We start from the raw sequence: 22323 nt of genomic DNA on the forward strand, positions 1-22323 counted from the left end.
GGCACTAATAAGGTACCGGCCGATCTTTTATTGAGGCACTGTACCCACGGACAAGCGCCGAACCACCTCCGGAATTCCTGAATCAGTACCCTCAAGGTGAAGAGATACGAAAATGGTGGTATAGGCCCTGATCCAATCGATACGAACGGGCACCTTCAATACGGTCCAGGTGACTTCGCCACTTGCACAAAAGAGCTGTTATACCGGGTTATATATAACCTGCTGTACTAGCCCTAGTCAGTCTTAGGGGCTTAATTAATAAAGAAGGCAGTTAATAGGGAAGAAACTAGGCAATATAACTATTAGAAATTATTTAAAGTTAGTAATATTATTATAGTCTTATATAATTAAGAACTTATAAAGATGCCTATTTTATTATAGTAACCTATAGCCTTGCTAGCCTAGTTTAAAGAAGAGATCTTAACTATAAGTAAAAGTAAGGCTAAAGAAAAGATTAAAGTGCCATTAAGTCAGCCTATATTAAATTAATTTCTTTCTACTTAATATCTAATAATATAATAAAATATATCTAAGAGAGCAATATAAAAAGCTCTTTAAAGTAATATATAAAATCCTAGCTTAAAGGCATAATAGACTAAAGACTAAATAAAGTATCTCCTTAAGAGCTATAATATAAAGAAGGTAGTTAAAAAGCTAAAAAATAAAAAGACCTAACTACTAAAGACTATTTACACTAAGATTAACTATAAGCTTACTAAATAATATCCTTTAAACGTTTTTAACTAAATAAAGGTTAATTATAAGCTTAATAAACTGCTAAGAAATTAAAAGGCATTTCTTATAATAATAAAAGAGATAAGCAGTATAGGCTATAACTATAAGCTAGGTATTATTATTATAACTAATAATAACTAAAATTAATAGGTAAAGAAATATAAAATCAGGGCTGCTACTATTAAGCAGAATAGGCTTTAAAAGATAGATCTATATTAGCAGGCATTTAATAGTATATAGGAAGTCAGACTTATAGCTCTTAAGGTTATTAATACTTTAGGCTTATTATTCTTCTATAATAATATAAAAAAGTCTTAAATAAACTCTTAAATAGATAAAGACCTAATATTCTATAGTTAGCTATTTACTTATAAAGCTATATAGTAGCACTTACTTAATTAGCTATTGCCTTTACCTTTCTATAAAGTTATAATAATTCCTACTTTATTATTATTTTAAACTTTTTAATTAATTTCCTTACTATTAAGTTATCCTTTATACCTAATAACTAACAGCTTTAGAGACTTTTAGTTACTATAGTATATATAAAGACCTTACTAGTATATAGATCTATAAATAGGGTTAATTAAAAAGGCAGTCTTTAAGCTAATAATAAATCAGGAGAAAAGTTAAAGACCTATTAATATAGATAATATATAATCAGTAATATAGGATATATAATAAAGGTTTCTAGAGAGAGTAAATAAGGGAGAAATAGAGACCTTTTTTAACTAGCTGCTTAGAGACAGTATATATACAGTCTTTTATAATAATTTAAATAAAAGGATAAAAGAAAGACTTTTTTATTTAAAGTCTAGATATATAGTGCTTAAAAGTCTATAAATTAATCTAAAAATAATATAAAATAGTAAGTTTAACTTATAGAATAAGATACATAAGTTTGTTTTCCTATAAGGGCTTTTATTCTATTAAAAATGTAATATCTTAATTCTGTTATAAGGTTAAAGATATAAAGCTTTTAGTATAGCTAATAAAATTAGTAAAAAGGTTAGAAATCCCTTACAGCTAGGTTATATAGCTTTAAGTTATTAGAAAGCTTGTGTATTATCTTTCTTCTAAAAGAGGGGAAATTCTATATTTAAATCCCTTAACTTCTAGTATCTTGCCAAGGTTTTACCTAAATATAAGTAATTATTTTATTCTCTTAATCTAATATCCCTCTTTAGTATATAATAATTCTAATAGTAATATACTAGTCTTAAAGATTTAAGTATTATATTATATTACTTTAGCAAGATATTAGTAAACTATTATAAGGTAATTTATACTTATATTATTTTAGTAACTAAATTTTAATATTTATATTTTTTTATCTTACTAAAATTATTAATTTTTAATAAGCTCTTATTAATATTTTATTTACTTATCTTTAAAATTCTTTAGTTATAATTTTTAATAATTTTATTACTATATTTTATATTAACTTTTATATAAATATTTTTTAAGAGTTTATTTATAATCTAAAGGTTTAGTTAATTAATTAATCTTTTAGTAAAATCCTATATTTTTATTATATCTATAATATTTACTGTAATCTCTCTTTTTAATACTATACTAGCCCTTTACTAAAGTGTTATATTTTTTATATTAATAACTAAAAGAAATATAGCTCTATATATATTTCTTTACCTTAATTATTAAGTCTTTACTAATATTTTACTGGTTTTTTATAAATACTTTAGTGCAGTTTAGGCTTATTACCTAGCAATTAAGTGCCTTTAAAATTATTTTATTAATAAAGAACTTAATCTTACTTAAGTCTAGTAGGCCTATACTATAATTAAGTCTTGCAGTATAGCTTAGTAAGTAATTACTAACTATATATATAACCCTGCCTTTAATAGTAACAGCACTTTAGCTACTATAATTTAGTCTTAAGATATTATATCCCTTTAGGACCTTTAGGCACTTTAATGCCTTATTTCTATATATTTTTTATTAAGGCTTCTCTAACTTCTTAGCTAACCTATTTCTAAGGTAGTATTAAACTTATTTTTAAGGAAGTATCTATTTAGGTTACCTTTATAATGCCTCTCTATACCTATAATATCTTTACTACAATCTGCCTTTATTTAGCAATCCTTTATTTAGATACCTATAAAAATATCCCTATTAAGGGCAAGGGGACCTATAATAAACTTTTATTTATATTTAAAGCTAAGCTAGCTCTTTATACTCTACTTAATAAGTATTTAAATAACCCTATTTTTAATATTTTAGTTACTTTTATTGGCATTACTTCTATTAGTTATTCTAGCCAGTTTACTCCTGCTTATTACTAAGGCGCCGCTAAGCCTTCTTATACCCTTAAGTAATTTAGCTAGGGTTTTTTAGTTCTTTAGTCTTTATTATATAGTTGGCATTAGTTATATAAGTATTTACTAGGGCTTTACCCTTTCTGTATTTTAGTGGTTTTTTAAAGGTAATAAATTTAAACTAAATCTTTTAGGTATTTATTCTATTATATAACCTAATCTAAAATAATTTCTATTTACTATTTAATTGCTATAATCTTAATAAGCCTTAATTACTTAAGAAAATTTTAAAATTTCTTATTAATAAGGTTTTTAGTTAGGCTATTAGCTATTAGCTAAGTTAATAGGGTATATATTATATCTACTATCTTATTTACTACTTCTTATCTTAGCTAATAGTTATAGATTTATATATATTATAGCTTTATATATAGCTTAATTAATTCCTCTTTAACTAATTAAATAGTTTATAAGTTATTATATTAAATAGTTACCTTTAGTGGCTTAGTAGGGCCTTATTAAGGGATCTTATCTTTTAGATTGACTTATAATAAGGATATAAGCTGGCTTATAAAGATAGCCTCTTTAGCTACTTATAATAGGGCAAGTAATTCTACCTTAATAGTAAATATAGTTATAGTATCTTACTTATTTACTTACTAGCTTATTACTTCTCTAAATAATTATATAGTAAAGGCCTATAAGCTTTAATAGTTTACTAAGTTATTAATAAAGCTTATATTTAAGGCTATTAATAACCTATTAACTAAAAAGTTATTATTACTTTTAAATTAAAGGGCTAAGTCTTTAGTTTAGGTAAGATACTATAATGCTCTGTTTGCTACTTTATAATATTATAGTTTTAGATTTTAGTTAAATCTTACTAATTGGCTAGCTATAAAGGTAACATTTAGGCAAGTTATTACTGCAGTATATATAATAGTATTTACTTTCTATTAGTAATTATTTATACTTTTTAGGCTTAATAATTTAATATATAGTAATAACTCTTCTTATACTATTAGGATAACTGCTTTATATCTTAATAGGGGATCTAGAAGTAATTATTGCATTTTATTAATATATATAACTTAAAAGAGCTATAGGTAATAGTTTAGTCTATCTCTTATAACCTTAATGCCTAAAAACCATTATAGGGTCTTGCCTCCTTTAATATAATATATCTCTTATAACTTCTTTATTAAATCTTTTACCTTTTTTTTTTATTCCTTTAGGTAGTAAAGGATATAGTTATCTATATAAAAGAAAAATACTATATTGCCTTAAACCTAATAACAGTCCTTATTAAGTACTTAGCGAAATCCTATATATAATAGACCTTTCTTAAAGTGTTTTTACTATAAGAGAGGTAACTTTTAAAGTCTATATAATGCCTTTTATAGCTTAAGGATTACGCTAGGTTTTTAGTAACCTATTGGCATTTCTATATATATATCTTTATTTAATATTAATTATATAAATATATTAACTATATTATACTAAAGTATCTTATAGTTAAATCTGGTTATAATTGCCATTAAAACCCTAAAAGATATTCTGGCCAGTATAGCTATATATATATCTTAACTATCTTTTGCCTATTAATCTCTCTAGACTACTAATCTTGCCTTAATTTTTAGGAATCTTCTATATTTATCTAACTTATAGATATATACCTAATAATATTTAAGTATTTAGTAACCCTTTACTGTAATCTTAGCTACTTCTATTTATAATTAAGAGAGTTTATAGCTTTTTAAATAAGCTTCTTCTGCCTTCTAGATTATATCCTAATATAAATAACTCTTTATATTAATATATAAGCTAGGGAGCCTCTTTAAGAGCTTTTAATATATACTAATATAAGGCCTCTTTTCCTTATTTAATATAGAGCTTATCCTATCCCTTTAGGCCTCTTGCTTTCCTGCATTAAATTGGTTTAAAGGCTAAAGTAAGCTCCCTTCCTCTAGTAAGTTCTTAAAGTTAGCTAGACTCTCTTAACTCTTATAACCTTAAGTCTTCTATTAGATATCTATATATATTTTATATTATAATATCTCTACTAGAAATACTATATTAAATAGAATATAATTTCTTACTTATATTTTAATAAAGGTTTTACTTACTGGCTTACTACCTCTCTTTACCTTTAGGTTATTTTCTATTATATAAAAAAAACCTAATAAAGGTAATTCTAGAGGTATTAATAATAGCTTAAATCTAAACTAGGTATATAGTTTTAATTCCTTATCTATCTTTATTAAGTTATTAGCTTTAAGGCTTATAAATTCTATATTTTTATTAGTAATTTTATCTAGTTCTTTATTTACTAAATATATCTACTATAAATTAGGCTAAGTTTATTAAAGTAAGATTAATTCTTTAATTCATTTCTCTATTACCGCTAGGTCTTTAGCCTATAGGTTATCTTAAAGGGTTACTATATTTCTATTAAAGTACTAATATTTATTAAAGGTAATATCCTACATTAAAAATACCTCTTTATTTAATAGATTCTAAATCCTATAGGAATTACTTAATATATATCCTACTAGGTATTTAATTTACCCTTTAGGGGTTTAATAATATAATCTATTACATTACAGTTATATATCCTTTATTAATATAAATACTTTATATCTATATACTTTAAGGTATAATAGATCTAGTTTTACTAACTACTTAACTATATACTTTAAGTAGAATATTTTATATAGTAATTTATACTATCTCTAAACTGATAGCATATAGTTATAGAGATAGGTAGCTGCCTTTATTAATTTAGGCTAAAGGTATTTTAGAATTTTTATACCTACCTTTATTGCCTTGCTTTTCTAGATAATAACTATAGCTACTCTTTCTATACTACTATTTTAAGCCTATATATTTAAAGCAGATAGTTTATATTATATTCCTTACTAAACTATCTTAATATATACTTATAGATAGGTTATTATAATCTTATTATTATATTTAATTACCTTTACTTTCTTAAAGTACTATACTTTTATTATATTTAAAAAGCCTTTTAGCGCTAAAAGGATAGTAAGGATTATCTAATTAATTATATAATAGTTTTAAGTAAACCCTAATACTCTATCTATAAATATCTATACTAAACTATAGCCTATATATCCTAATAATATAGGGTAGAAGTCTATAGCTATTTAATCTCTTAAACTTATAATTTAAACTAACTCTTAAGGAGTATAGTATACTAGTTAGCAAGCTTTTACTACTTTATATATATTATAGTTAATTATAGTTATTTACTATATTTCTATTAGAATCTCTAACTTTATCTATATTTCTCTTATAGATATGGCTAGGTATTAGAGAGCCTCTAGCCCTAAGTGGCCTAACCTTAAGTATTATATTATAGTATTACCTCTTAATGGCTTTCTTTTAGTCTATATTATATATATATGCCATTTTAGAGGGATAGGAAGTATATTTACTGCTAATCTAGCTTATATTAGTTTTAAGTCTTAGGGAAAATACTTATATTTAAGCACTTATTGCCCTTTAATCTTTAAGACCTTATTAAGTTTATTTCTATTTAAATGCTATAAATAATTATTTTTTAAGCTTATATTCTATTAAATTTCTTATTTTTTTAATTTAGTAAATAATATTAGGTTTATAGTTAATATAGTGTATAAGGCTATATTATAGAGTTATAGTATTTTTAGCATACTATTACTTAACTTAAGTTTAATTTATACTTTACTATATCCCTTTATTAAGATCTATATTACTTTTAACTAAAAGAAGTCCTTAAGGGCTACTGCCTTAAGGTTCTTTATTTACTTTATATCCCTAAATATATATATAGTTACTCCTAAATTTAATAATATACTTTTATTTAAAGGGTAATAGTTAGTTACTATTAGGCCTATATTTAATTAAGTAAAGCTAACTAAATATAATTAGGCTAATCCTTTTAGTTTTAGCTTTTTAATTTAATTAGCTATACCTTTTTTATTTTCTTCTATCTTTTTTTATATCTAATTGGTAAAAGCCTATACTGGTTTAAACCTAATATAGGCCTTTTTAGGGAAAGTATAAAAGCAGTTTAATAAGGTATACCTTAATCTATATACTTTATATCTTTTTGCTTTATCTTTATTAGGTCCTTAGCAAGAATGCTTCTTTCCTTTTTACTCCTTTTACCTAGGCTTCCTTAAGGTATTTTAGTCTTCTTTAGCCTCTTTCCCTTATTTAACTAGAAAGGCTTTATAGCTTACTTTAGCTCTTTATATATCTGGCTATAATGCTAGTGCTAGCTAAATATCTGCTATTACTATACTAATAGATAGGGTATTAAACTAAATATAATTTATTTAGGTAATACTATAGGTATTTACTTATAACTTTAGTAAGGTTAACCTTAAAGCTATAATAAGATTAGGAAATTACTAATTTACCTCTTTAGCCTCTTATAGGCCTATATTTTAGGCTTTATTAATTAAGGTCTTTTATTACTTAAGCCAGTTACTTGCTCCTTTATAGGTTATATATTTATAATATATAGGTTTTACTAAGACTTTTCTATATACTTAATAAGCCTCCTGCTTCTGCTTTATTTATATTAAGAAGAACTTATTATAGAGAGACTAAACCTATTTTACTAAAGTATTATTTTCTAAAAAATAATGCCTTATAATCCCTTTATTTACTATATTTAGCACTTAATTTTAAATAATAGATATCCTTTTCTTTAAGTCCTTATAGTTCTTTAAATATATCTTATATATTGCCTTTATTATAATAACTATTTAGTAATCTTTCTCTATAAGATATAGTATTTATTAAGTCTATATTTTATATTTAATATAATTTCTATCTAGTTTAATAATAAGGAGATTAACTTTCTATATAGCTGTCTCTTATATTAATAAAAATAATGCTTCTATAGTAATTACCACTCTAGTGGCTATAGTGCTTTACTATTTTACTACTAATATATTAGGAGGTATAGGTATAATTACCTTAAGGGTAGGCTTATTAAATACTATTAGGTTAATATAGACCTATAGATCCTTATTTTTTAATTTAACCTTTAGGGCCTTATATTAGCTAATTTACTTATTGCTAGATTTAAGCCTAATTATCTAATTAGTTATTATTTTAAATATCTTTAATAAGTATTAGGCTTTCTTTCTTAGTTATACTTATAGTAGTTTTTCTTATAAATAAGACTCTTAATTATTAGAAAGCTTATATATTATCTTTCTTCTAGAATAAGGGAAATTCTATATTTAAATCCCTTAACTTCTGGCATCTTACTAAGGTTTTACCTAAATATAAGTAATTATTTCATTCTCCCAATCTGACATAAGTGACTAACCTACTGACCTATAAGATTAGTTAAAAGCTGCATTTTTTTATTATATGCTATAAAAATGTGTAAATAGCTTTAATTTTTTTAAAATTTTAAAAATAAGTTAATTATACCTAAATTAAGATATATAAAAAATTTAAAATTTTTTTAACTTCTATAAATAATTTAATTTAATTTAAAAGTAAATCCTTAATTTAGCTAATTCCTCTATTAATATAACTACTTTAGCGGCTGCCTGCTAGTATAGCTACCTCTCTATAGCTATACCTCTAAATTAAGGTTATTATTAAACTGACTGGATATTAATTAAAAAGAGGTCTATTAGGAATTAAGCTAGAGGATTAGTTAATTATTAGGCACTTCTAATAATTTATATATTTTTAAATAGCCCTAAAGCTAGAGATAATGCTCTAGAAATTTAAAGTAAAACTAAAGTTAATTAGAGACTTAATATTATAGTAATAAAATCCCTCCCTAAAGGGGCTTATTTTAAGAGGTTTAACCTTAACTGACCTGTTATATAGGCTAGAAAAAACGTAATTTAGGGATTAAAAGGCAGGGTTTTTTATAATTATTATAGCTTCTTCCTAGTAGCTTTATTTTTTACCTACTAACCTCCCTTAATATCACCTTTTAAGCCAGAAATGCCTTACTGCCTTCCATTCCTTATTACTAAAATACTTTTTATACTTCCTTTAGAGAATAGTATTATTATATTGCCTTATTTCTTTAATATATACTAAATGCTCTTCCTACTAATTTATTGCAATCTTATCTCTTAAAACCTCAGGGTTACTAGAGAGATTATCTTATATCTAAGCAGTTATTAACTATAGATATTCCTCTTATACTTTATTTAATACTAGCTTTTCTTTTAATAACTTTAGGAAATTCTATAGGCCTATATAGGCATATACAATCAGGATCTATTTATATATATTATATTTAGGCAGTAAAGAATATATTATTTAAAATTTCCTCTTAACCTAACTAAAGGTCAGCTTAATAATAATTTGCAGTTATAAGTAGTATAAGTTATATAGTTCTTCCTTATTTTAAGGTCCTTCTAGCAATACCTTTTAGTCATTAAGATAATATTTAATACTAATATAAAGGACTAGAAGTCCTATATAGGCACTAAAGCTAGCATTCTTAATATAGAATCTATTAGCATACAATTTCAGGCTTTTTAACTAAATATACTGCAATAAAGAGGTATTATTAACTAATCCCTTATAGCCAGTAAGGATATATAAGAAAGTCCTATTAAGGCAGATAGTATAAAAGATATTTTAAGTTATTAAGGACTTTCTATTATACTATTTCCTTTAACCTTCTTTAGGGACCTAAACTGCTATATAAGTACTATCTATAGTATTAATATAACTAAAGAAATACTAATATTTAGGCTTAATTATAGGCTTATAGTATATCTCTATTAGCTCTAGTTAGATAATAAATATCCTATAGATATTAGTAAATACTTTAAGATTTATTACCATTATCTAAAATATAGAGCTTTAAGAGATGCTAAAGTAATATACTGCTGCCTGCTGTATATAGCCCTAACTAATAATATATAGAAAGATTATTAACTTTAAATATAAACTTTACCAGCTAGATCCCTTTATATTTATATTTATATTAATTTAGTTAGCTAATTAATAGAATTAGACCTTTATAACCTAAAGCTTCTTTATAAATCTCCTCTTATAGCCTATTAGCAGCTTCTAACTGAATTCCTCTATTATAGCTAACCTGCTAGAGTTAACAATCTCTTAGCAATTAAAAATAGTAAGGAAATACAGCCTTTTTTTATTTCCTTATAATTTAAGGGTCTTTATAGCTAGCCCTATAATAAATAGGTCTTCTTCCTTACTATATTTATTATCTAAGCTAATAGTATTATTATTATTACTACAGTTAGGGGCATTATTAGGCATTTAGAGATCATTATAGCTAGAGGTTAGCCTTATAGCCTTATACAAATTAAACAAAACTATAACGTACGCAATAAGCAAGTGGCACAGATAAGTAAGTGGCATAAAAATCTTAACCTTCTTAAGATAAATTACAATAAAAATATAATAGACTATCTAATTAATTAAAATTAATTACTATAATTATTACTAAATACCTTTAGAACTACCTAATAGGTCCTTATATTATATCTAGTTTTACTATATATACTATATTACTAAATACCTGGCCTAACCGATCTTCCTTAACTACCACTTCTTAATAATTTGGCCAATATCTATATACTTATATCTATCTAATTAATTAAATCCTAACCTTTTTATATAGTTAAGCTCCCTCTATTCTATAGGTATATCCTTTTTGCCCTATACTGCCAGCTAAGTATATTATTTGCCTTATAAAGCTTTTAATTCTTAGCCTTTAATAAGGCAGTCTTCTATATATTTCTTATAACTGCCTTTATAAGAGACTAAAGAGCTTTAAGGATTAACTTTAAGGAGCTACTATAATATCTTCTAATTCGGCCTTAAAGGTATTTAAACTGTAATCTGGCCTTAAGGACTGTTATTAAGGTCCTTAAAGTTTAAGCTTAAGCTTATTAGGCTACCTCTTTAATAGGCATTAAAGTCTATAGCTATATATTAAGCTTTAAAATTATAACTTTAGGGTTAAAAGGAGTAAATCTAGCTCCTTTAAAACCCCCCTTAATATTTAACTTAATTATAGTCTTTTAAAAGGCAATATAAAAGGCCAGGAAGAACTTAGTCTTAAAAATATAGGTTATAGACTGTCTAATTAATTACTTTATTTCTTAACTATAAGCCTTTTTTAGTAGCCTAAAGCACCTAATATTAAGTGGCTAAAGTAGGTATAATAAATAAGGAGGTATATAGAGGGTAATAATATTATTAACCTTATAATATATCTAAAAATCGGCAGATTAATAACTTTTATAGCCATTAAGGATTAAAAGATAATAAGAATTAATTAATTAGTTAGTTATATATTAATTAGAGTGCTTTAGCTAGTTAAGGCCTATTTTATTATCTATCTAGCCATTTAATATTATAGTAATAGCCTAAGTGCTTAGGAGGTTACTATCTTAATACCAGTTAGTAAGGTAATATTAGCCTGTAACCACTATATATAGATTAATTACTTAGCCTTTTATATTAATTACTTAAATTACAGTAACCTATTCCTAATTTTTAGGCTAGATTGATTTTAGGTTTCTATACCTTTCTAAGCTAGTAATCACTATATTGCTTAATATTATGCTTATTATAAAGCCAGTCTTATTAAAGTTTTAGATATTATTTAATTAAATGCTATACTTTATAATTATATTCTATATAAGCCTAAACCAGTTATAAATAGTAATTAGATCTTTATATTAAGCTCTTTAATAATTATATTTATAAAAAGAATATATCTTAAGCTATAACTACTGCTTAATAAAATTAATAGCCTAATACTTACTAACTAGTAATGCATTATATTTAGTAAGCAGTTAATTTACTATTTCCTTAATATTACAATATTAAGAGGGAAATCCTTATAAATTTAGATCTAGGATATACTTAACTATAACCTATTCCTCCTAATTACTTAGTTTCCGATTATTAGGGATATAATTGGCGCAAGCTGGCATGCCCTAAGATTAGTAGTAAAGGTTATAGAAGTTAATATTATATAGAAATGCAGCTTATTATAGACTTAATTTTAAGTCTTTCTAATAGGCCTAAAATATAAGATTTATATAAGCCTTAATAGTAGATTATAATATATTATTTAATTAAGAATTAATTGATTAGATAGTGTTAATATAAGGTAAGGGATTTTTATGCCACTTGCTTGTCTATGCCACTTGCTTATTGCGTATGTTACACTTATTTTTAATAAATAGCAAAATAAGCAGATAGCAGAAAAGCAGCCAAAAAGTCACTATTTCAGTTCTATTTATTACTAACCTTTCCCTATTAGGTTTACGGCAAAATAGGTATATTATATAAATACTAACTGGATTAAAAATCCCTTATCTATATAATTTATCACCAAAACTGGCCAATTTAGGAATAGCCTACTGTTCAGATTTTACGGACCGTATCAAAGGTGCCCGTTCGTATCGATTGGATCAGGGCCATAATGAGGAGTACGTATGATATGATCTGTAGAATGCGACAGTGCAGTCAATAGATTGAATCCAATTGAAGCGTAAAGAGGTGCCAAGTGTAGATGGATGAGAGATTGACAGCAACTGGATACGATTGGCGTATTATCGAATACTGAAACCAGTACCAATTTGCAATCCCCTAGACAAAGATGAAAGTAAATTCGGTGTTGACACAGCGACCGACGGTTTGAGGCTCTAAATGCGAATATCCAATATCAAAGACTGGATATGAAATCAGCTGTCCGGGAACGGAGCTTGAGTTTCAAGATGATTAAGTGCGGTCAAGAACAACGTCTCAACAGAAAGGAGGCACAGATGTATATATCAAGTTTCAAGAACCAAGGACTATAAATGAAGACAAGAAATATTATTTATATATGGCTCATGCTGTAGCATCATACTATGGACTCTAGAGTCAGTATTTGAGAACAAGACCGACGTTGCCTCCGAAATAACAGCTCATACAGGGGGGTGCTCCCTCTATAATATTCAATGTATGGTATGACTCGACCTTGCTACAGGTTCCGGCTTCGGCTTTGTCCTTCATTAAGGTAGGTACACACGTTTAGGTTAAGCTCACTAGAGATTCATGACCCCCACTACGCTAATAACTTAAACTCCACTTAAGCTACCCCACCAGAGACGACTCACTTACACCGTCGTCGACAGTCAGTCATTCATTATACATAGAGCTCAGAGTGATTTGTTATTATTATAACAAAAGAGAGAATGGGACGGTAAGGCACTCCTCACCTACAAAGGAACAAAGAGATAATAGGATTAGCCAAAAGCCTGCAGTGTATTTGACGATGCAAAGAAATCAACCCCTCCCAATGGGTTCTCATGGTGCGCCTTTGCCAAACCCGACACCATTTATACTCAAAAACTCCAGAACCAAACCTTTCAGCTGATGTGTACACAGAAACAATCATCCCCAATCCTCTATCTTCCAGTCTTCCAGGCCCCCTTCGCTCAATTCGCCAAACTCAGCGCACTTCACTTCCCGCTTCTGCTTCTAGGCCATCATCATGTCGTCGTTCCATCGTCCCATCATGTCTGGCAATTAGGACACACTCCTCTGGGAAACACTGACAACTGTATTAATATAAATCAACCAAGGGTATAATCGATATCCCAATCCCGGAACGCCAATCACCGTGTCAGTTAGACACCCATACACACACATGCGCGCGCGGGCCTTGCGGCCTTGCTTGAAGTCCTTCAAAGCTCATCAACAGTGAATTCTGCCCCTTCCAATAGGGCATGCTCCTGGTTGTCTGTGCCGGTGAACCCAAACTTGTCCATGGGGAAGTCTTCCTCGGGCGTCCTAATACCGATTCCGCTATCGTCGTGGACATCGCCCCCACTCATACCCATCGAGTTCTGGTTGGGTTTGTTGGCTGGGGGAAAGGGAGCGCGTTCCCCTTGGTTCTGCGATGAATTGTTCAGGTTGAATTCGTCACTACCGCCGCTGTATCGGGAGGGTTGCCGGCTCGTGTCTTTTGTTGCTTGGGGTGGTGTGGGCGTTGTCGACCATGTTGTCTGGCTCCTTTTTTGCTTCATAAATCCTCCCTCCTCCACCATAAAGCAGACCAGCTCATCTATCCATGTTTTGGTCACCCACCATGAACTGAAGCTCTTACCCTGGTTCATGGTGAGGTCTCGCATCACAGCAGTACCAATCCTCTCGACGCATAGCATGATGTCGCTTGCTGAGGCGTAAGGGAACCTGGTCGGTAGACTGTTGAGGAATGTTACCCAACGATCAAGCTGGTATGACTCGCCCTTTTCACCGGAAGCTTCGGCGCCACCGTCGACATCACTATCAGATGGCCGGCCTTTGCGCGACAAAACATCTCCATATATAGTGAGACATTCCACCTCCCAAGGCACGTCTGTGGGATCAACGAGATCTCGAATCTCGTTAAGCAGAAGATTCACAACATCGTCCATACCCCGAGTAGGAACACATTCGGCAATCTTTCGAGGCCGGATTGTTGTGATCCAGTCGATGTACATCTGATTACGCTGCTCACGGGATGAAAGGAAATTAGCAGCAGCGTGAGCTGTCAAGTTGACTCTCAGCGCGCGGTCGATGAGTCCAACAAAGAGTGCCGCGGGCCCCTCCTTAGCACGGATTACGTGCTGTGGCTGGCCTTGAAAAGACTCACGAATGTGCATCACGAGTCTATCCGATATGGACCTGAAAATATCCAAAACATACTTAGGAACAACCTGGAGTTTCAAACCAGATACGATGCTCATCATACGCTGGTAGAGGATGAAATCACACTCCTCAATCCAAGGAGCCAAGGCCGGGTTCCCAAACAGTTTCAACACAGGCATGGTGAGAGTCCCTTGGAAAGCACCATAAAGATGGAAGAAGGTCTTCTCTTTACAGAAACGGATACAATCGACTAGTGATGTGCAGTGGGCGCGATACAATGCGAATAGAGACTTGGCAGCGTCGGGGTCGGTGCCTTGAGGGAGGTAAGGCTCGAGGTTAGGAAGAATAAGAGGTTCCTCAGGGTCAACAGGCCCATCAGAATCGGGACGGAAGCCCAGTTCGAGCTGAGTCTTTGTTGTGCTAGAGCTGAGGTGGGCAATGTTGGCAATCTGTGGCTGGTTGTATATGCTACGTGACTGGAAGCCGGACTTTTGCGATACTGGGGCCGAGTTGGTCTCAGTGCTGCCAATTTGAGGGGACGGAAGGGCCCCTTGGCTCAAACTGATAGTCGTCTGCGAAGGAAGAGTGCTACTTCTGTTAGCAAGCACATACAAATTACGGTCAGGGATAAAGCTAACTTGAAGCTTTGAGTGAAGGCCGGAGGTTCTGGTAGAGCGCGGGTTGGCTGCACTGAAGGCTCTCTAACCTCGGCCTGGTCCTCCTTGAGTGTGAAGTTCACATAATGATATTTGGACTCTCCGCGAACACCGAGTCGCCGTGTCTTTAGACCGGGAAACAACACCCTAACAAGCTTCCCGAAGCTAGCGGGATTAAGTACGGTGATTCGTTCAGTAGCACATCTCGACGCGTAGTTGGCGTATACTCGTCCTCGAGGTACGGAACCCTTGCCCCTTTCACAGACGCCATGGATCCTATGGGGCGATTAGCATACCTGTTGCAAAATATGGTAAACATTTCACGACGTACCAGAGCATTGCAAAAACCTGTCGGGTTCGCTCTGAGTTTGGACCTCGTTCATTTCCATGAAGCTCGCTGGCCACGTCAGGGAGGCTGCGATGCTCGTTGGCTTTGAATAGAGCTCTCATTTCAATCTCGTTATTTGCACTCGATCTATTGGACGCGGGCTTTGGGGCTCCAATCATTCCAGCAAAGGAATTCTCGTCGTTGTCGTCCCTCTCCATCATTTGGCTATCTCCCTCGGTGAAACTGGCATGGCTGTTATACTGCTCAGCGGGTAACGGGTGCCTTTGCATGGCATGTTTTTGTTGTTGATATTGCATCTGGTGACCCATTGGTGCACTCATTGAGGCGTCCATTGAGAAATCCTGGGTTGCTTGGAGTTGCTGAGCCATCATGATATCCTCTGCTGACATCTGAGGCGTGTTCATGTCCTTAACCTGAGCATGACCGTGGACGTGTGCATTTGGGTGTATTTGGCCATTTGGATGAACCTGTCCGTGCTGGGCTGTCATCCATTGCGCGTTGTACATGTCTGAAGCGTCGGGAAAGGCAGGCTGCTCTAAGCTGTTGAGGGAAGCTGTTGAAGCACGGGATAACGGTCGTCGAGTCGATCTGACGGCGGCGCGGGTGGTTGGACCTTGAGCTTGATTCTGGTCTGTTATATCCACTGAATTGAACTTGTCAACAACCGGAGACTTTGTAGCTTGACATGAATAAGATGAGGGGATGTTATGCTTTAGCAGCGAAGTTAAAAGATTGTTATGTTGTGTTGTGTGTTTAGACTTTCCCACTGAGTAGCGCGTCTGTACTAGGTGCCTCAAGCAGGAGGAGATGAGGTTGTTTGGGTATGGGGTTGTCTGGGAAGAAAAACAAGGGAGAAAGTAAACCTACTGTTATGCTCCATACTTAATTGAGTGAGGTACGAGACGAGACTGGGCTGGACTGGGCTGAACCTGAACCGACCGGGACTTTGTGTTGACTTGGTTGACGGAAGAGAGGAATTTGTGGGCGGGCTAAACAACAAACATTGGCTGGGCTGGGGTGTTCGGATGCGCCGACGTCAATAACAATGAAACTCGAGTGAAAAAGGGACCTCAAGAGAGTCGCGAGAAGGGAAAAAAAAGACCAGCGGAAGCTGAATAGAAAGAAACTCGTTTCAAAGGTGCCGCGCAAGGAGCTACTCGGGTGCAATATGGCGCGGCGCTGAGGGTAACAATTTGACGTTCCTGGAGCTGTTGTTGTCCTTGTTTTGTCGTTGCGAGGTCAACGAGAAATGGATGGTCGGTGGTTCAGTTCAGTTAGGTAATCTTGCTCCCAGCCAGAGCGGGGGCGTTATCCACTTGTTCTATTGGCTTGTCTCACCCGGCTCTCATTGGAAGGGTACGGTAAATTAGCCGAAATTCCTGTTATGATGAGAAACGAGATTTGACTGGCTGCGAATCATTGCTTCTTTTACGATGCCCTCGATCTGTGTTTTGAGGCTTGAAACTGCTATGCCATCCCCGGCCAAAGGTGCTCACCGCGAGAACTCGGATGTGTTCTCAGTTATGGAGGAGATCTCCGTTGCCCTTCACAGCCTATGATCGTCCACTGCAACGTGAATCTTCGTAGACAGAGACTGGTTCAACCTCCGTCCAGCTTCTTGGCAGAGATTCAGTTGTCCAGGGGAGATGTGAGATGCGAAGCACATGTTCTGCATATGACATGGACACGAGATCACGATCAGTCACAATCCACCCCAAGGGAAGCAAACGAGACAGATAAATAAGCCTGGGCCCGGACAACCGTCGAGACATCTAGGTTAGCTGACAAACGGCATAAAGACGGTGAGTATCAGACGATGAGCATCTTAGTGTTATTAAGAGTCCAGATGATTATTATACATATTCTTTCTTCTATCACGAACTTCTGCAAGCTGGCGGCAGTCCTTCCCAAATATCACGACATTGTACTCCGTACCTTGTTTGCTTACATCTGCCACAATTCATTGTGTCTCGACCCTATAGCATAACAATTTGTATGTTTGATATCCTAGGAACCACTTATGACGGAAATATACATATATGTCCATATTTCCAGACGATATCACTCCAGAATCCAATACTCCGAGATTTATGCGTCCCGCTGTATGTAGCCTCCAAACCGTTGAGGTTTGCCCTCCCCAATGATGTAATTCTTTCATTTTTGCTGTAGGTACATGTGATAGTGTGCAACGGCGCTAGGGAACAAAGTACACTGCGTCATACCTGGAATCGTCCAATCTGACGTACGTTCGGATTGCTCTCTCTATCAGAGATATGTGTATGTGACCAAAAATTGAAAAGAGTCAACTGCAAAATACACAGTATTTATAAGAACACAATCTGATACAGTTTTCATACTAACGAGTAAAATACTCATCACCTGCACAACATCACAAGCCTCAATAGTCTTGCTGATCAACTTAGCACTTCATCTCGCAAAAACCCCCGAACTTACAGGGTCACAAGCCACTGACACACAGTCACTCTCGGTCATTGTCACTGATTGTCTCCGCGTCAAATTTCTTCCTGCTTCCAAGATTCGCTAGGCCCTGTACCTCAGTGATTGGGTTCCATATCTTCCCCCCATCTCAGCTGCAGCTAGCGCCACGATAAAAGCTGCCCTCTTCCAGCCCATTCAACTCCTCTTACGTATTGGACGCTAAGTTAGCTATTTCAATACACCACACAACCAACCCCTCCAACACCTTTTTTTCAACTCTCTCACAGCATCACAACTTCTTTGACAAAACCACACTCACACAAAGTCTGCCATAACCAACAATGTCCGCCCAAGATAAAGCTCAGCAGTACCTTGGTCAGCTCGACCGCGAGGTACGCATATCCCCTCACCCTGCGATTATAGCCGCCGCATTGCAGTCGAGCACAAATTGCGCAACGTTACCTTGCAAAATGCTGAGACTGATGCCATCCGCATAGCTCTCCAAGTACCCCGCCCTCAACAACCTCGAGAAGCAGGCTGGTGTTCCCAAGGCCTATGCCGCCATCGGTGTCGGCGCTCTCTACTTCTTCCTCATTATCTTCAACCTCGGAGGCCAGCTTCTGACCAACTTTGCTGGTTTCGTCATCCCCGGCTACTACTCTCTTGGTGCCCTCTTCACTCACAACAAGGAGGATGATACTCAGTGGTTGACTGTACGTGGCCTTTTCCCTACCATCGGAGCTGATTCCGGGCTTTGCCGAGGCTTCCTACGATCACAAGCGGTCGCTAACTAGTTTTACAGTACTGGGTCGTCTTCTCTCTTTTCACTGTGATTGAGAGCTTCGTCCAGGTCGTCTACTGGTTCCCCTTCTACTACGTCTTCAAGTTTATCTTCCTCCTCTGGCTCTCTCTCCCTGCCTTCCGGTAAGTTGCCATGCGGGTCTTGCTGCCCCGCTATCCGGAGGATTCGCTTCAAATACTGACAGAAACTGATTAGGGGTGCTGAGCTCATCTTCCGATCTTTCCTGGCCCCTACCCTCGGCCGATACTTCCAGCAGACTGGCTCGACTGCCTCTGGCCTCCGCGCCAAGGCTGACGGCCTCGACAAGACCGAGTAAACGGTCTCCAAGGTTTAGCTTGATCGCCAAACTAACTCTTGCGAATTGTCGCATGCCCCGGATCAAGCAATCTCGGTACTAGAGGGACAGGAAATGGTTATTTATAGGAACTACTCAGCTTCAAAACCACGCTACGCAAATTGGAGGGAATGAGGAGGAGGACTGGCCAGGATTAGGATTTACACCAGCTAGAGAAGCTGTATTGGACTGCTGGGTTGTTCAGGAAGACTCGTGTCGTGTGGATGACTTTGTGTGATGAATGAATGCACTAGAAATATCTTGTTTTGCTTTGAGAGATGCTCTTTTTGGAGCTTCATGAGAACACGTATTGCTGGTATACCGCTTGCCTACCCCACATCTTTGGTTTTGCAATTACACACCCATGGTAAGGTATCGGGTATTTCCCGCGTTCTATAAGCATTCAGCTGCAACTGTCGCGTGCTCAGTTGCTCAGCTGTCTCGAAATATCAACATATATTGCTATGTCACTAATCGTTAACTTCTCACTGGTGGCCAAGCTCCAAGCTTGTTGGCCTGCGATCCAATCTTATCCGATCTGGCCTGACTTGACTTACACTTGACGTAGTGGTAAGTAGTGGCCACAGAACCCTTTTTTAGTGGCCCGAGCTTTGTACCCGTTCGCCCAGGCCCAAAAAAAGATCCGAACCGATTCCATTGTTGAAGCTGAGTGTGCTTGTGGCTGTGCCGTTCCCGAATTAACCTTTGACTGCGCCTCACTTCCCCTTGCGACTCTCGACTCCTTGGCGCATCAACAAGTGGACGGCACATGCTTGTCAGCCTCAACGGCTAAGTTAGCATCTTATCCTGCGCTGAACCGTTCAATTTGTTTCGTATTTTCCGTCTTTTCACCACGACAACTAATGCTCTCTATGATTCGGTCTTGGGAGAGCTCACGATGATAACTCGGCGTCAATAACAACCACATGCGAAGAAAACCGCACGTTCATTTGCTGATTGCGTGTCAATAAATCAACCTCGAACTCAACGAAAAGGCAAAAGCCCCTGGAGGGAAAGGTCACCATCATGATACCCAATTCGCCCACGTCAAGAACGTCCACGTCGATAATTATTTATCTATCAGTTCTGGCATTGAGCTTGATGCTCTGCGCTCCTGGAAACACTGAAGCTACACTTTCATCACCCAACTCCGTCTTCGACTTTGAAACACTTATCGAACGAAGCAATACATCGGAATTGATATACGAACCAGAGTTTGCGGCATTTGATCGCAGTATTGTTGGCCGCGCCCCGCCAGAACAACCGTTATTAACGAATAATGGCCCCGATAGTAGACCGATAATTCCTGGAGGGACTGTTTGTTACATTGTGAATAAGAAGACGTTGTTCGGGAAGGACAAGAGGGACGATGACCATAAAACAACCGGGGAGACCGCGCATCAGAACACTCGTCGAGCAGAGACAAAGACTGTCTATGTGTCTGCTAATACTTGTTCCAGGCCAACTCTAAAGACTAAAGACAAGAGGGGGAATACAGAACTGGCACCGCAGCTCAGTCTTTATACTTCAACAACAAACAAGATCAAGTGCCCAACGGCAGGCAATTACAACAAGTCAAATCCTGACACCGCCAGGATACCCTTCGACGAGGGCGCAGTTATGCTAACTATGAATGCTACCGACGACATATACATCAGCGTTGTGGCTCCGAATATATCAAAGGCCGATGGAGAATACAAATACCAAATCGCCATTTCTTTCGACGCGTACTACCACAATTACGATGCCAAAAATGGTACTGCTCAACTACTGTTGATGGACTTTGACTCAACATCAGCCCTCCTTTTCACCAGTGATTTGACCCAGGACTCGGACGAGACTCAGCAGATCATGAAGAGGCCGCCACCATATCAGATATTTATCGGGGACGACAAATTAAGATCCATCGATGGCCTGCGACACTCAACCTGTGGCCTCGCGGACCACGCGGAAATTTGGGCCAACGATAAGAAGACTGGGCGAAACAACGATCTCGTTACGACTGGCCTCACGACACGAGGACAAGGAGGATTGCCCAAGCAGCAATTCCTGGTTGCAGGGCTCAACCACAGTACCACCTACTCGGGAATCCTCGTCAAGATGCCGGATAGTGATAGCAAACGAGATACCAAGTCTGGGCGTACCATAGGCGGTGGAGGCACTGTCTACAAGGCCACCACGTTTGAAACCTCGTCCAGTAAGATCAATTGTGCTTCAAGTTGCTTGAATATTAGCTAACCTATCATCAGGCACAAACTGTAAGATGGTTACAAATCTGGACTTCTGCAACGAGACACAATATGCAGTGCCTGGCAATGACAAAAAGTTCAATAATACTGCTCTGGCCAAGCATTACGATGATTATGCCAGAAAGATGTACGCCAATTTCGAAAGAGTCATGATGCAAGTACCCTGCGAAGCACCCCCTGAGTCTCGCTACTCGCTAGCACGAGATTGCGATGAGTGTCGTGAAGCCTACAAGCGCTGGCTCTGCACCGTCACGATACCTCGCTGCGAGGATGTTATGGGCGGCAGCAGATATAGCGTTGTTCGCGATGCTTTTCAAGCCTTTCCCAATGGAACAACGCTTCCTGATAATTTCCGCAAGGGTCTCAAAGCCGCAGCAAATAACTCCTCGCGTAACGCCTGGATCGACGAAACCGTCAAGCCTGGCCCATACAAGGAGTTGCTACCCTGCGAAGACGTCTGCTACGAAGTCGTTCAAGCATGTCCCGCCGCGATAGGTTTCACCTGTCCACAACCTGGATTCCCAAGTTTTAGTGTGAGCTACGGACGGCGGAATCCGGATATTTCGAGTATAACATGTAACTATCCCGGCGAGCCAAGGACGAGGGTTAGTGCAAGTGTCACTGTTCGACCAAGCGCTTTTGCGCTCAGTGCTGTATCATTGATGGTCTGGTTGATACTATAAGAGGTGTATTTCTCGTTTTCTTTTTTTGGGTATGCTGGGCGTTTGTTGTTAGGGGGACCTCTGCGGAGATGCATCTGAGATTAAATCTAGCGATAGTCTGAATTTCATGTCAAAGTTAAGATGCTCATACGTTTAT

The 22323-nt window shown here is 35.2% G+C and overlaps 3 protein-coding genes; 2 read left to right on the top strand and 1 right to left on the bottom strand.

Moving 5' to 3' along the window:
• Window positions 1-13729: 13729 nt before the first annotated feature.
• FFUJ_02499 (cephalosporin C regulator 1-like protein) lies at window positions 13730-16186 on the bottom strand (the record flags this gene model as incomplete). XM_023574237.1 has 3 exons in its annotated part: window positions 13730-15263; window positions 15314-15607; window positions 15663-16186. The coding sequence occupies 3 exons, from the start codon at window positions 16184-16186 to the stop codon at window positions 13730-13732; spliced, it is 2352 nt and encodes a 783-aa protein (XP_023427629.1).
• A 2274-nt stretch (window positions 16187-18460) lies between these two features.
• On the top strand, window positions 18461-19237 carry FFUJ_02500 (related to Ypt-interacting protein YIP2; the record flags this gene model as incomplete). XM_023574238.1 has 4 exons in its annotated part: window positions 18461-18511; window positions 18617-18832; window positions 18922-19043; window positions 19117-19237. 4 exons carry the CDS (start codon window positions 18461-18463, stop codon window positions 19235-19237), a joined length of 510 nt encoding a protein of 169 aa, XP_023427630.1.
• A 1044-nt stretch (window positions 19238-20281) lies between these two features.
• FFUJ_02501 (related to Ca2+ channel) lies at window positions 20282-22187 on the top strand (the record flags this gene model as incomplete). XM_023574239.1 has 2 exons in its annotated part: window positions 20282-21452; window positions 21505-22187. 2 exons carry the CDS (start codon window positions 20282-20284, stop codon window positions 22185-22187), a joined length of 1854 nt encoding a protein of 617 aa, XP_023427631.1.
• Window positions 22188-22323: the final 136 nt, after the last annotated feature.

Source organism: Fusarium fujikuroi, chromosome FFUJ_chr03 (genome assembly GCF_900079805.1).
Source record: "Fusarium fujikuroi IMI 58289 draft genome, chromosome FFUJ_chr03".
In the NCBI taxonomy this organism is placed as follows: Eukaryota; Fungi; Ascomycota; class Sordariomycetes; order Hypocreales; family Nectriaceae; genus Fusarium; species Fusarium fujikuroi.